General features: G+C 39.4%; 1 protein-coding gene across 2 annotated transcripts in view; it reads right to left on the bottom strand.

The window, feature by feature from the left end:
* Positions 1-1,983: 1,983 nt before the first annotated feature.
* pde8a (phosphodiesterase 8A) overlaps positions 1,984-15,567 on the bottom strand; it is a 43,405-nt gene continuing 29,821 nt past the window's right edge. For both annotated transcript variants that reach the window (XM_034116874.1, XM_034116873.1), the window contains 15 exons: positions 15,264-15,404; positions 14,505-14,593; positions 14,326-14,377; positions 14,192-14,234; positions 12,655-12,732; positions 12,399-12,469; positions 11,232-11,396; positions 8,104-8,152; positions 7,855-7,990; positions 7,552-7,750; positions 6,196-6,413; positions 5,182-5,314; positions 4,089-4,253; positions 3,873-4,002; positions 1,984-3,194 (listed from right to left, as the gene is read on the bottom strand). In XM_034116874.1, coding sequence (XP_033972765.1) covers positions 3,088-3,194; positions 3,873-4,002; positions 4,089-4,253; positions 5,182-5,314; positions 6,196-6,413; positions 7,552-7,750; positions 7,855-7,990; positions 8,104-8,152; positions 11,232-11,396; positions 12,399-12,469; positions 12,655-12,732; positions 14,192-14,234; positions 14,326-14,377; positions 14,505-14,593; positions 15,264-15,404 — 1,776 coding nt within the window. In that variant the 3' untranslated portion in view covers positions 1,984-3,087. The remainder of the gene's footprint in view (positions 3,195-3,872; positions 4,003-4,088; positions 4,254-5,181; positions 5,315-6,195; positions 6,414-7,551; positions 7,751-7,854; positions 7,991-8,103; positions 8,153-11,231; positions 11,397-12,398; positions 12,470-12,654; positions 12,733-14,191; positions 14,235-14,325; positions 14,378-14,504; positions 14,594-15,263; positions 15,405-15,567) is intronic.

A 15,567-nucleotide genomic window follows, 5' to 3' on the forward strand; every position in this document is an offset into this window, starting at 1 on the left:
TTAATCAAAAAAAGTATGCCAAAAAAATACATATTTATTTAGGTTGGTTTAGCATAATTGTAACTAATAAGGGCAAGTTAGAATAAAGATGTTATACGTGACCTTATCTGAGAACTTGATTTCTTCCTGAGTCACAATCAATAGAGTTATTGGCAATAGTAGTTTTTTTTCACAGACAACCCCCACACTTTGGATTCCGCGTTACTTTACAATGTCATCAAGACCTTTCTTCTGTCATTTCTTGATTGAGAGACCCCATGGGGGCATGATTTACATACTGTGTTAATGATAGGTTTGCATAACACTTCCACTTACTAGTATTCTTTCCCATTTCAACTGAATACCATACAATAAATTAATTCAAGCAGGATTTTCCTGTTCCAAACAGCTCCACCAGAAAACTGTCTTCACAGAGGAGTGTGAATTATTGACTTGTTTCCCAGGAATTAATTTCCCAAATGTTATCAGGTTGGGTTGTTTTCTTTTTATAAAAAGAAAAGTTATAGGAAGTTAAACGTACCCTTGATCCATTTAAAACAATAAGCAGTCTTCTGTGCTTTGCTGTAGAAAACATATTTTTGTACAGACAGACAGTGTTGAAAAGGAAAATAAAAAGATTCTAATGTATTAATTGTGCTATCTCAGAGAATCCTACATAATTTAAATGTTTCATACCCACTAAAATGAATCCCTCTTTGAAAAAAAATGGAAATCCTTTAATTATTGATACATATGTGCCCTATAGTTATTTCATATTTTACAAAATGTTGAGATAGTTAAAGTAAAACAAGGAACCTTCAGGAAGTAAAGTGAGTGAACATAGTTAAATAACTAGACAAACTCAGAGCAAATACAAAACATATGTATAAGGCTTTTTTAGGCTAATGAAAAAACGCAAAAATAAACAGAGAAATATAAAATAAGTAGGAGGACAGAAGTTGGGTCACTGCAGGAAAAAGACTGCAAACTTATAATTGACATTATTTTATTTTTCATTGAATAGTTTCTATTTTTTTTCCCGTGCCTTCAGACCAACATGTGAATCAGAAGGAACAAACAAATCCCCTGATTGAGAGTACAATTCTGTCATAAGAGAGACACAAACATAACCATGGTCAATAACTTCCTATTAACCATCATTTGCTTGGCTGTTATGGTATCAATATACTGTTTAAAGAGGATTTTTTTAATAAGCAACAATCTTTTACATATATTAGTATCCTAATCTGAAACCAGCCTTGAACAAAAAGCTGTTCCCTGGGTCTGTGCATAAGGATGTTGGACAAGTGGCCAAAATATAATGATGTTTGATCAAAAAAATCAATGCAAGCAGGCCTCTAGGAGACTGCTTCAAAAACAGTGATAGACAACTCTGCGATCCACATCCTTCCTAACCATTTAGATCTCTGCATACACGCTCTGTGTGACCATCCACTTCACAGGTATTCAGATAGCTAGAATGGTTGATCTCATTTGCTGCAAATCCAGTGTAAAATTCATTGTCTATAAAAATATTGAGATTTACTTGAACATAACCTTTTGACTATGTTATAATAAAAACTCCAGATGTCCGTTGCAGTTGCACAGTGGGATGTACTGTATAAATATTGTATAAAATAAGGCAGTCTTTTCAGTAGGATAAACCAGATACAAAAATTTCTGGGAGAAAAAATGTTCAAGTCCAAAATGTTTTCACATATTTCTGCTGTTGTCAAATGTCAAGCGGTGTACAGCATTAAACCAAGAGTAAGGGATTGTTGACACACACACACACACACACACACACACACACACACACACACACACACACACACACACACACACACACACACACACCACACACACACACACACACACACACACACACACACACACACACACACACACACACACACACACACACACACACACACACACACACACACACACACACACACACACACACACACACACACACACACACACACACACACACACACACACACACACACACACACACACACACACACACACACACACACACACACACACACACACACACACACACAATCCCATCCCTGGACAAATTACTGAGACGTAGACATTTCTAATATTGTTTACAGTGCAATACAAAAGTGTTCATTCAAACTGGTACTGTACTTTTGATAAGAAAATAAACATGTTTATTATGGTAATGCTTTGTATGAGTAATAATTAGCTATATTATTTGTCTTCATCAGCTTTGGCTTTTCTCTCTCTTTTCGAAATTCAATTTGTTCTTACTTATCAACTCATTCATTTATGAATGTTTTTATTATAGAAAATAAGGAAAAACTAAGAAAATGAACATACCAAATCATGTGTAATTAGTTACCTATGATCATGATGTTGAGGTGTTTGTCTCTCAGCAGTGGCCTAAAGTAAAGATCCACTCCCTGACCCAAAGAGAAAGCATCCCCTCCCACATGTCTGTTATGACAGCTATGTGTCAACTTGGATGTGTTTCTGAAGGACAAAAAAAAGAAGCAGTGGAGTGTTCTTTCATGGTGTGGCCTCTGGGGGCAGAAGGAGCAGTCCTGCCTTGCTGCGAGCACAGGGATGGAGGTCAAAGGTAATTATGATATGGCCTGATGTGGATTGGTCACCTTCATATCCAGGCCACATTTCACCCACTCCTCCAGTGTTGCTTGCTCCTTCAGTTAACAAGTAGTTTTTACTCAAACAGCAACTTCACAGGCAGACAGGAGTGCTCATGTAGTAAATAAGGGATGGAGGCTTTGCCAGGAGGCCTGTTAGGACCATCTCTCAGTCGTGTCACTTGGCCAGCTACACTGCGGATGCCTGAGAGGCACGAGGAGTTCATAAGGATGCTGTGTGTCCGTGTCTGTTTGTCACAGTTCTCATCTGACAAGCCAGCTGCAACTGCCTGCCAGGAAGTCCTTCTGTGGTTTCTGTATGGACGGACTTGTGGACGCTCAGCATGCTACAGAAGCAGAAGAGTGAAGGCAAGGAGGCCCGGTGGCTGGCTGGGCTGGCAGGGAGAGAGACGCCCTGGCAGGAGAGAGGCTGCCCCGGACCGCAGAGTCCCAGGACCCAACACTGCAGCGCCTACTCTGGAGGCGGTCGCAGGCTGTGCAGCTTCCTCTCATCAAGGCCTTTCCAGTACTTGAAGTTGTTGTCCAAGTGCTGCATAAGGTTGGGAAGGTCTGCAAAAGCTGGAAACACAATGATAGAAGGTGAACACAAGAGTCAACTTTGGTAGTTAGTTTTTTCTAAGTCAATACCACCTTCCTATTCATACATTTGGATGACTGTGTATGAATGCACACACTTAACTTTTACTCTCTTATATCTTAATTCAGGATATCTACCAATAAAGATTAATCTGGTACTCTCTTTTTCAATAATAATTTTTTCAATAAAATTACTTTTTTATTTATTGAATAATGACATTGTCAAAGGTTTCCTGATCTACTTGACGAAGTAGGTTTCTCCACTGATCCTGGTCTAATGTTGTAGTAAAACACAGTGTTTAGATTTAGTACAAATGTAGGTATAAAAGTACTTTTTAAAAGACCATGACACTTTACTTTATTTGCTAATTTGACAGCTTTATTAAACTAAAATACTCAGTAGGGGATTACCTAATTTCTTTAGAAGATTTCTTAATATTTTACTCATGCCACTTACAATTGTCTTCCTTCATAGGGAATTAACGGTCCACTGTCTCTGCTATTTGTGAGCTTGAATTTTGTTTACTATGCTTGTATTGTACATCCTCCTAAAACTGGATCTCAATAAGAAATCCAGATAGAAAAATAGATTTATTACATAACAATGAAGATGTAAAGCAGTGTATGTGTTTTTAGTGTTAACGTGCAGTGCATCCTTACCATCCCATGCGTCAAACATGTCCGTAATGAAGTAGTCCATAAAGGAAATCTGAGACTTTGGGATGCTACACGTGTTTCTGTCAAACACAGGCATAACCACTGGTAGACCTTGTCTCTTCTCCTCGTCCGTCTGCACCAGAGACAACAGCACAAATGATTATCATAAAATAAATCCATCTCACAACACCATCAAAGTTGTATCTTTTATCTAATTACCTGTGCAAAATACTCCTCTGAGATGCGTCCGGCCCATTCTATACAGAGCTCCTGAGGCCTGCATGGATTGGAGATGTCCGCACACTTAATGAGCATCCGCTTGACGAGGATGCGATTCTCGGGGGACGTCAGAATGCTTTTGGCGGAGTCCTCATCGCTGCTTCCCTAAAAGGAAAACCAGAAGCAGACCATTAGCACAAGGACAACTGAAGTTCTTATTATTATTAGCAATAGACAGCTATAGCACCAAGAGCAGCTTGACAACTTTCAAAATAACTGAATGTGTTTGTACACAAACAAATTCTGGGAAAATAAAATATGGCACTGACAGCAGGCTTTTTGATTCATGGGAGAGGATTTTTTTTAAGAAGCAGCGTTTATTTATTATGAACTTTAGCAACACTTGCATGTAAAAGAGTACAGCGTAAGTCGGGCAGTCACATGACTTTCAGCTTACTGTATCTTTCAAGATTCGATGAACTGACAATTTTGTTTAGTTGAAGTACAGAAGGTCTATTTTGCTTAGCCGAGATGTGTGAGGTCTCTGTTTTACTTAAGGCTCGAGGCTGAATGAAAGTATATGTGACAAAAAAGGCCAAAGAGCTCCTTTTTGATGTGCAACTAACCAACAGTCCATTACAAATCCTATCAAATAGTTTGATGTTCTTGAAGTGGTTTTACACACTATTTTCTCAGCATTAAATCATTTATCCGGATCATTCCTGCCTTTAAGGGGCAACTTTTAAATGTCTGTGTTGAGCATTCCACACACAGACGAGAAAGATGGAACCAAGTTGTAAAATTCTCTCCCCACAAAGATATCTGTGCCCGGGCAACAACAGGCCACAAGTCCCCTGAACCACTATCGTCATCTCTCAAGCTCTTAAAACATGTGTTGCTTGCATACTGTTGAACCAATTATGTTTCTGTGACAGTGTTCAACAGAATGAGATTACAATAGTTGTGTTTATCTAGTGTGTCCTTCCCGTTCTGAACTATTGAGGAAAAAGGAATTTGTATTTGAACTACTATTTCTTCACAGTTAGTAACTATAAAAACCTTTTTTGTTGTGTTTTATCATTTCTAATCTCACCCCATTCTCCTCCAGAGCAGCCAGTGGCTTGTTGATGCTGTTGACAAATTTGTTGACATGTTCAAAGTGTTTGGTCATCTCAGTTGCGAGCACCATATCAATGATGGCCTGTCTTAGCGTTCGATATTCATTCCTAGAGAGGAAGAAAGACAGAGACAGAAAAGAGAGAGGGATGGACAGATGAAGGAGGGAAGGCAGGGAGGTGGTAGGAGAAAAAACAGAGAGAGTGAGATGACAGTGTGGTAAACAGCATGGAAACCCGTGTGAACAGTTTTCCCCTTCTGACTGCAGTGACAGTGGCGATGAATGGATGCTTTGTTCACCTTCCCCCTCTGAGGGGACCAGCACATGTGAGCTTTTCTGCTTTGGGACTCAAATCACATTACTACCCTGCCACTGTCAACACACACACACACAAACACACAAACACACACAAAGTATTGCTTTTATCCGCACAAATGCAGACTTAGTTTATCCACTCATGATACTTCAGGTCATATCTGTATCACACACTATTTTATATAGGGATTTCAATACATAACATGTTATCCAGTAATATATAATATAATTATGTAGACTGTGTTGATGCTTACAAATATTATATATATTTATTAGAATATTCTGTATATTACAAAACGTCTGTTTATCTAATAAAGTAGGGTTTGCAAAAACTACTGGGTTCCTAGTGCCACCACATTATTGCACATATTCATAAAAGTCAGCACATTTGCATATAGTTTAGAATAAAATTAATAAATTATTCATCTTAATACAGAGGTTATCTTTTCAACCTTATGTCACAAAAACATTTAGTTAAGCAATTTCGGTAACACCGAGCTCAAACTTTTTTAGACCTGCAGCCCGTCCACACAATAAGGGTGTGGACGGGCTGGTTTCATAATGCTAATGTTTTGTGTCTGATGATCAAGAACATCAGAGGCATGAACTGGATGATGAAAACTTTTTATTTTTGTGGGTGACTTACAGTATTTTCTTGTGTAATGACTCTCCTACCTTTCAATGTTTTTGAAGATGTTGCACTTATCATCTCTCGTAGTGATCTGGAAGGCCAGTGCTGCATGGTGGCTCTCTAGCACAGCGGTGTCGTTGTAGAGGATGGCCAGTTCACTTCCTGCATTACACAGGAAGCTGTTGGTGCGGCCTGGGTGGTCCACGTCGTGAACAGTCGCAGCAATGAGGGCGGCCACCTCGTCAATGGGATCCAAACTTTGCTGTTGGGGCAGATTGAACAAGTTGTTAGGCATTTAAAGGAACATTCTGGTATGATGATACTTTGGTGCATTGTTTTGAGTGATAAACTAGGCCAAAAGCTAGCCATAACCTTCAAAGACATTAACTAGACATGTCACATCCCGATATTAATACAGCTGTGACTTGTTTCAAGTATAACCTGCAGGTTGAACCCAGAAGTAGCTTTGCATAGTGGGGACCGGTTGTGTTTATTCATTATTCATGATAATCATTATTAGGATAATGCAATTAAAAGCTCCTTTTTTTTTTGTAGGTGCATTGAATATGGATCTTAAGATTTACATGATACATAACATATGAATCTTTCAGTTAGTTGAATGTGTGATCAATGTTGTAGATTTTAAAAAACTATTTTTGAACCTACTTCTGAAGTTGTCTTGACAGAAATTGTAAAACAAAAAATATGAAAACATAGAAATATATATCTGTTCTGTGTGATGTAACATTTTGAAAATAGATAAAACACTGAATGAAAGAACTATAAGGAAAGAAAAAAAACACTATAAAGACTTTCAAAATCATTAATCATTTCTAAAATCATTTTCAACACAACAGACCTGCTAACCTGCTAACCTGATTTCCAGATATTTGTTAACCGTTGGTGATGTAACTTAGCTAAGCCAATGAAAGATCCCTCCACTGACATCAGAAATAGACAGATTGGTAATCAGCTTTAGCCAGAGCCCGGCCTCCAGCAGTTACTGAGCCACTGACACACTTGGGCCGGACCTCGACTCTCTTGGATAACAGTCTCAGACGGGACTGTAGTAGAAAATCCCGACATTTACATACTGTAGGAGTTTAGGCCCACAACCAGAGCCGTGTTGGACATTTGTAAACAAAAGTATGCTAACATTTCACTCATGCTAATACTTAAATCAAATTGCTGACTTTCAGCAACATCATTTTATACACATCTTCTCTTTCAAAACCAGTTATGTCACCAACTTTTTCTTGAAGATGAATCATACATCTTATATATTTATATGTCTATAGGCTAAGCTTTTGACCAGCAGCAACATTCAGATTACATTGCCATTCAGTTTGGCATATATTGTTTTAAAACAATATAGATTTTCTTTTCTTTTTTCAAATTACCTTGACCCTCTCCTTGGAGAGGAAATACGCTGTTGCGTGCAGGACATCAGCTGCATGAGAAGAGTTGTGGTAGGAGTTACTGGAGTGGTAGTTAGCTTCAACTACTTGAAGCCAGGAGCGCAAAGTGGCCTCAGGGCAGTTAAGGTACTCGCAGACCCCAAATCTGGAGAAGATCTTCATGCCCAAGTAAGTCAAAGGCCTGTGGGAGGATTCAGCATATTAGTTAAATATAAACTCTCATCCCAAGCTGTCAAACATAAGGCACTGTTCCTTTGGTAGACCCTAACTGTGTTATTGCCTCACCGTTTCATGGTTGCAGCTTCCAAGTTCACAATGTCGAAGTCCCAAGATTCCTCGTTCTCCATGGTCTGGGCGATACGAGGGGGGATGTCATTTAAAGTCAGAGGGGTTGTCAGGTGACTGGGCATATGGTGGGGCTCTGTGAGCAAGGAAGACGCAAGAGAATACATTAAGATGAATACATTTGTAGAAAATCAATGTGACTCTAAAATGTAGCATAGCAGTTCATATCCTTAATGTAAGTCAATTTACGTTTCGAGGCCAAGATGTATTCATTTCCTGACAATCTGCGTAGGCCATCCTGTGAACAGAGAAGAAAGAAAGTGTCAGGGAGTGAGGGAGCACAAACTGACAGAATCATTCATGCTTTCTGAACAGACACATGAAGAGTTCAGCTCAGTGTTAGGAGCACCAGTGTCAAAGCTGTCAAAACTGCCTTCAGAATAAAATGTATGGACAGTTAAAGTGTTTGGGTGCTTTGAGACATTTAATCTGACATCAGAACTGATATGAATGTATTCTGTGCTAAATTAAGCTGCTAGGAATACCAACACTGACAATGACATCAGCTCGGACTTCAAAGTAAAGAAAATTCAGTCACTTTTATTTTTGATACTTAAGTATATTGCAGCTAATAATTGTATTATTGTACTCAAGTACCGAGTTCTCCTTCCACCTCTGTTCATTGACCAACATTGAAAAGTAGTTTGATGCCCAGATAGATACGAAATTACATCACTTCACTTTCACACCTCGGAGCTCCATCAGTACCAGAATCAGTTTTATTAGTAGGTTTACACATACGAGGAATTTGCTTTGGTATATGTGGTGCATACAAAGACACAGAAAGAAGGACACGTAGAAAAACAAATAAATATGTGGATAGATAAAGGTTTACATTTAACTAAAGATATTGTTCGTCTTACATCCATGACTAGAATCATTCATGTTTTAATTATATTCACAGCAGTGACAACAATTAACATGTGTGTTTATCGTTTTTAAACGTGACTATTTGTCTTGTGTATTTTGACCAAGTTGCAGAAGGAAATGCACTTTGACTGAGGCGAGAGCGTAACGAATTACAACAGTATGATACATAATAGGAAACAAAGACACAGATTTTCCATATTAACACTTTTATGAGTGATCTTTCATCTGTGCCATGACACAATGTTTTGGAGGCCGTCATATGTTGACACCTCATATAGTTCCCCCACTAGCACGCAGAGTGAGCGAAGGATGAGGCAGCCAAGCAGAGCCTAATAATAAAGCCAATGTGCGGTTTAAGAAATAATTTCCATATTGGTGAAATGTAATAGTTGTGTCAGAAATGACACCGTGTTAATTTATGTACATGTCAGATAATCTGCCGGAAAATATTCCATTATGACATTTGTCTTCCTCTGGGCACTGCAGCATGCTGTGACAGCAAATGGTGCTCATCAGGGGTGCAACACATCATCACTTTAATAATCAAACACATGCTTCTCAGAGGTTAGTGGTGAAATGATCCGGCTCTGTTAGGACTGTGATTTCTAACAGCTTTGGATAAAAGACTAGGTAATAAGAAACTGTAAATAAAGATCAAACAAGTGGCTCTACTTCAAACAATATCAGTCGGTTAATTAAAAAAACATTCATGGTCCCCAGAAGATGAATATTAATTACCACCTGATTTGTCCTTTAGCGCCCCCATGAGCTTGACATTTGTGGTTTTTGTGTGACATCTGGTACAAACATTAAAGTTCTCACTGTGTGAACTGAAACAACATTGCCATCAGCCGTACTTTGTGTTCAGTGCTCAATGGCTCATGTTAGCTGAATGCTAAGCATGCTAAACTAAGATGCTGAACATTTCAAACTATATACCTGCTAAACCTCAGCAAGTCACATACTTTTTTACTTTTAGTACATATTTACACTACATACTTTGTAAGATGCCCTTGCTTGAAATTTGCATATAATTGCTAAATTCTGCTTTGTCATTTTCATTGAAACTTGAACTTTGACCCTCTTGCTCATATATATACTGCGCTTAGGATTGTGGGTTAGTAAAGCCTGCTGGCTTGCAAGTTGACTCTGGCATACTAAATAGTACAGAAGTTTGGGTATTGGAGTATACCCTTAGTCTTGTTTAATGTCAACATCAACCACTGCAGTAGTTCTGCATCCATTATAGTTTATCAACAAAATAAATATTGTTTAAATGTGTCTCTCAAAGAATAACTGACAAGAAGCTGAACTAAATCTGTTTTATGTGGTAATAAAACTATGCCTTTAGGTTATCAAATGTTAAAACGCTTAAAAAACATTAAAATAAGACATTAGGAACATTAAAGCCTCAATTTCCCTCTAATGTTATTGTTGACACTTGTCAGCTTTGTGAAAACAGTAATGTATTTATATTTACAGTATACATTGGGCGTGTGTGAGTACATGGGTATGTGTTGCAGAGTTAAATGTTTACTTCACAAGTGAAAAAGGAAGAGGAGAGTGGCTCATCTTTGACCCGAGCATTGTCTCCTGGTGGCGGTGCTTCTGTACACACTGGTTATTTAAAGACCTTTCTGCCCAGAAAGATGACAGCTCTTCTCTTAATGTTCGCTGCGTCTTCTGAGGTCAGAGCCAGCGCACCATAACAAATTAATCTAACTACACATGCAGCCAGGCACCTCATAAACAAACATGATCGTACATAAATAACGATCTAAACCTGAACTCATGCCTCACTGTTTTCTGGTTTCATCAGTGTTTATCACTTATACAGAACAACTGTTTCTGGGGAAGGACTGTGTGTAATAGCTCTCTGTCTCTGTGAGTCCAGAGTGTACATGTATAACTAAAGCCATGCTTATTCATCTGATCCAAAGAACAGGATGTTTCTAGGCCTGCGGAGTCGAGAGGAAGAGGTTCATATGAGTGTGACTGTGTGCAGAGAGAGGGGGGGGGGGGGGGGGGGGGGGGAGTGGTGGTGGTGGTGGGGGGGGGGGGGGGGGAGTGGTGGGCGGGTTGGGCTTTCCTCTCCAGCCTACAGGAGCACAAAGGACAATCTAACACTTCCTCTGGGGTTGTTGCCAAGACTGCCAACTTGGCACTCTTTCTACTTCTGTACTTCGCCATTGCTGTCTGTTAATCTCTCTCCCTCCCCAAAATATGGAAAGAGATCCTCACACATCACCACTCCTGACTCTGTTTCTTTAATTGAACGCGCTATCATTGGCTTTCATGGTGATTGGACCTTGCGTGTTATCACTGAGGAATTCTGCCTCTGACGTGCGTTATCATATGGGAGTCGATTCATTCTTAGCGGAAGGAAGCTGTTTGGGTGTTTCAGACCTCTTGAAGGACCCTTGTTCTCCACAGGATCTGCTGCTTACCGTCATCAGCCCCCCCACAAGGTCATTCGTATGGGGGTCCTCATCATTGGTGCCAAACTGTGGGGAGTAGAGCTCAGTCGTCCTCAGGATCTCCAGTACCCGATCCAAGGCCTCTGCCACGGGCATTGGACTGCTCTCCTGCGCTGCATTGATGATGTTGATTACCTGGAAGACGAAACAAGTATTTTTGATTTGTAAAGCCCTTTATGCAAAAAGCAACAACAAACTGATATCGTGTACTATTTATAAAAAGACATGCGTAGGACTAGGATAAAATAAGCAAATGAAGAAACAATTCAAACAATTCAAATAGATAGAATTTCTTGTAGGAAACCCATTTATAAGACACTATAAGTCAACAAATATAACAATGGAGGGGCCTTAAGTTAACCAGTAAGATGTAAAAAATCAATCCTGAAACCTACATTGGTTAAAAATGGTGTTATGTGGTCACTCTCTTCATTCTGCTAATTCACTTTCTTGCTAAGGATTGGATGAGAAGATCAATACTACTCATATCTGCTGTTAACTATGCAGCTACAGAAGGGATACAGTTAGCGTAGATTAACATAACATCTTGAAACAGGGGAAAAACAGTTGTCTCTGTACAAAATATATTTGTTTTAACTTTTAACACAACAGGTAGAAAACCTCCAAAAACTAATTTAAACATTTGCTTTATCCTAGAAAACAAGTTATAGCTAGCTCAAATTACACACACATACACACACCCACGCACTTTCACTTATTTCACTATCAGTGCTTTATTCTGTAGAGGATAGCGCCTTCAGGGACTGACTACACAGTCAAATGACAGAGCACTGGAGCTGCAGTGTGTCATATGACCATCCCTGGGGACTTTCTCTGCTTTTGACTATCCAGGCTGCAGACTTCATAAACCACAGCAACAGCCGGTCATTCTGGTTTGACATGCTTGAATGCCTTGTGCATGAAATGTGGCATTTTATCCGCCCATCGCCTCTTGACGTGGTATGCGTGGCCTCTAGCCTCGATGCTAGTAGCTGTACAAGAAGTGCTCATGGCGGTTTTGGCAGATTAATAACCCAAGAGTTCAGTCATGAGATAAAAAACATCAGTACAAAGTGATAATCATGAGACGCAGGCTGGGAGGCATGGTGGGGGGGGGGGGGGGGGGAATGAACCCACCTTGGTGATGGGAGCCTCTATAGTCATGGAGTGGATTCGGGCCATTGAGGAGTGCCTTCGCTGCGAGCTCCCTGACAGAATGAAAAAAAAACATTCCCAAATTATAATTCACCAACAAATTAGGCGGCAGTTTTCCATCTAATGATTGTGTTTGTGTGTAGGCTCAATCAACACTTGGAGCAAACAAACAAGGAAGGTCCCATAAGCTGGCAAGTAACGACCAGAGTTTCCATCATATATCTCCCTTCACTCTCACCATCGCTCCCCCGAGAAGTTGTGGATCTGACGTCCAAAGAGCCTTTCCTCCGGTCTTTGTGCTTACTAGATTGGATGTCTGGGGAGAAGAGAAAACGTTACATTAACATGCACACACAAACATTTCCAGTTCTGTGAAAAGGCTGACTTTGGCCCAATATCCTTTAAGGAGAGGAGACAAACTCTGAATCAGTCCAGCCTGAATACAGCAGCCTGTCTTTTATCATCCACAATGTGGGTATAAAATGTAATACATTTCAATTCAATTAATAAATGTCATGTCAAATACTGCACAAAGTGTGGAACAAAGTAAAATCCATATAAAGAAAGAAGTAAATATTTTATGTCGTTTATATTATCAGATTTTTCCTAGGAATCTTTAAGATAAGGCTTGTGTTATCTTATGTTTCCTATTCAGAAAAAACTCAAAACTGTCTGACCATATAGCACTCAATCACTTAAAGATGTGCTTATTTAATAGGATCTAATAGGCTTGACATTTGTTCTCATGACTTGCGTCAATGAGAACAAAAAGCAGGAAGTTAAATTCTTTAAAAGGGCTCAGTCATTTAAAAAAAACAACTGGGCAATGTAGTGTTTAGAAAAGGTTTCTCACACAGCTTTCTTTGTCTACGTAAGCCAACAGTTATGCAGTGGACATATTTTGTACTTCAAATTCACAATTCACTTTAGATTAAATAAAGGGAAAGAATAACAAAATTAATGTAACAAACGAGTCTCTTTGAAAAGAGACAAACGTTAGATACTTTATCAGAAGGCCTAGGGTTCATAGGGGTGTTAATGTGACATAGACTGTGCTGTAAGAACATGCACAGCTTCACAAACAAATCATCATTTAAAAATCACTTCTTTTCAGTGAGCTGCTGAATGGACGCCAACACAGGAGAGATCTGATCCCTGTGCTGATGGCCTGTCGGGAGAAGAGCTGCTGCATTTTGTAATCAGTTGCAGCTGTGAGTAGGTTTCATGGTTAATACCACAATACGGCAAGGAACAATAGCCCAGATTAAAAGGGAATAAAAAGCTGCATAACTTTTTCAAGATCAACATAACAAAGATTTTATTTATTTTAAGGTGTTTCTCATCTACATAAAGCAAGACTGCCGTTTCACATGTGTGTTATGATTAAAGAGAATAATGATTTTCTGGCATGGTGCATTCCATTTTCTGACAAATGTCCAAAGTTTTTTAGTTTAAAAAGCTCAGGTTCCCAGATGTGTCCTCAATGTATTGTTGCTAAGATTTAACAGATATTTGGTGTTTGAAAACAGTAAAAACGAGTGTATCATCTGTAGAACTGGAACTAATGTTGTGATTCCTAATGACGAACACACTGTTGGCCCTCACATCCTCAAACCTTGTGACCGATCACAAGTGACAACGCCATGGAAAGATCTTCCATCACTAATGCTGATAACTATACAGCAGAGAAAACCTGAACTACTAAATCTGAAATATTTAAGCAACATAAATCGCCTGTAATGTTACCCTAATACAGTGTCGAGTATGGATCTTACCTGTCTGAGACTCTGCCTGCACACGTTCAGTGGATTTATCGCTCTGCATGGACAGAATAAAAAGCAAATTGTTACATGTAGGCAAGAAAATAAATAATCTCATTCATTATTTATCAGCAAAACTGGAAACTCACCTTATTATTATCATGTAAAGGCCAGTTGATAGACACATAGTGTCTGATTTTTCTGTTAATGACAAAAGTTAATTAGTACACCAGGAGACAGTCATATTCGTCCAGTGTAATTATTCAGTTACAGAAAAGGTGATTTATATTTAGCGAGACTGAAAGAGCCTTGACATACGGACACTCACCCTCCCTGTCCAATTACAGGTGTGATCTTCACATTTTGCTGAATGCTGTCTCCGTTCTTCTTTTTGGCATAATAAATCCCCTGCCACTCCTGGAACGAGGTAAAACCAAAAGAGAGAGATGAAACATAGACACAGAAAATGTACAGCAGAGTAATGATTCATTATAACAATGACGGCTACAGTTTTTTTATTCAGTAGTTTGAAAATGTCCAAAAGATGGTTGACGACTGGGTGTAGCAGTGTTTGTGGTGCATGTAAGGTGGTAAAGCGGGATAGCTCAGAGTATTTCACAGAGCAGCAAGTTGCTTTAATGGATAAGGGGCGGGTGGGCACTCCTGGAGTCCAGTGCGCTCGTTTCATGTCCCCCCACCTACAGACGGCTGTGGCAGCTTAAAAAGACTCTTCCTGCTGTTAGCCTGTCTGAGACTGACCTTCGCTCTCTGTGTAGTAAAATTACAGCACAGCCATCAGCCGCTGTTCTTATGCACATGAAACAGAGCTGCTGGATGGCCAGTGGTGCGGACTCACAGCACACATGGATGCACGTGCACGCAAGCATGCACAGACACAAAGGCAGGAGCAAATATCTGCAGTGCTTACAAGACTGATCTGATTGTGAGACAATAGTCTTCATGTGAAAACTGTGTTTGTAAGAGTATCAGCTATCACATAGATGTGATTATTTTTACCCTGAGATACGGTATCTGATTCATTTGAACTGAAATGTATAAATTAGATGATTTAATGAATGCATATTACCTTTCCTTTCCGTATGCAGGAATTTATTGTTTCAAGGAGATCAGGCTTATTCTTCTCACTTTTAGGCACTTCTATTATTTCCTTCCCTATTAGCTCGCCTCGTTGGTAGCCCATAATCGACTCATAGGCAGGGTTCACGTACTGCAAAGGAGAGGAAACAAGAGCGTTGAAGCCAGATCAGAGATGACTGTTTATTACATCTACAATGACTTTACACTCAGTCCAGTTGGCGACATATGAACCTTGCCAATCATAACAATTCAGAGAAGGCGACACATTCTTTGATTAGTTCACAAAGCTCAAA

The sequence above is a fragment of the Trematomus bernacchii genome, unplaced genomic scaffold (assembly GCF_902827165.1).
Source record: "Trematomus bernacchii unplaced genomic scaffold, fTreBer1.1, whole genome shotgun sequence".
NCBI classification, from domain to species: Eukaryota; Metazoa; Chordata; class Actinopteri; order Perciformes; family Nototheniidae; genus Trematomus; species Trematomus bernacchii.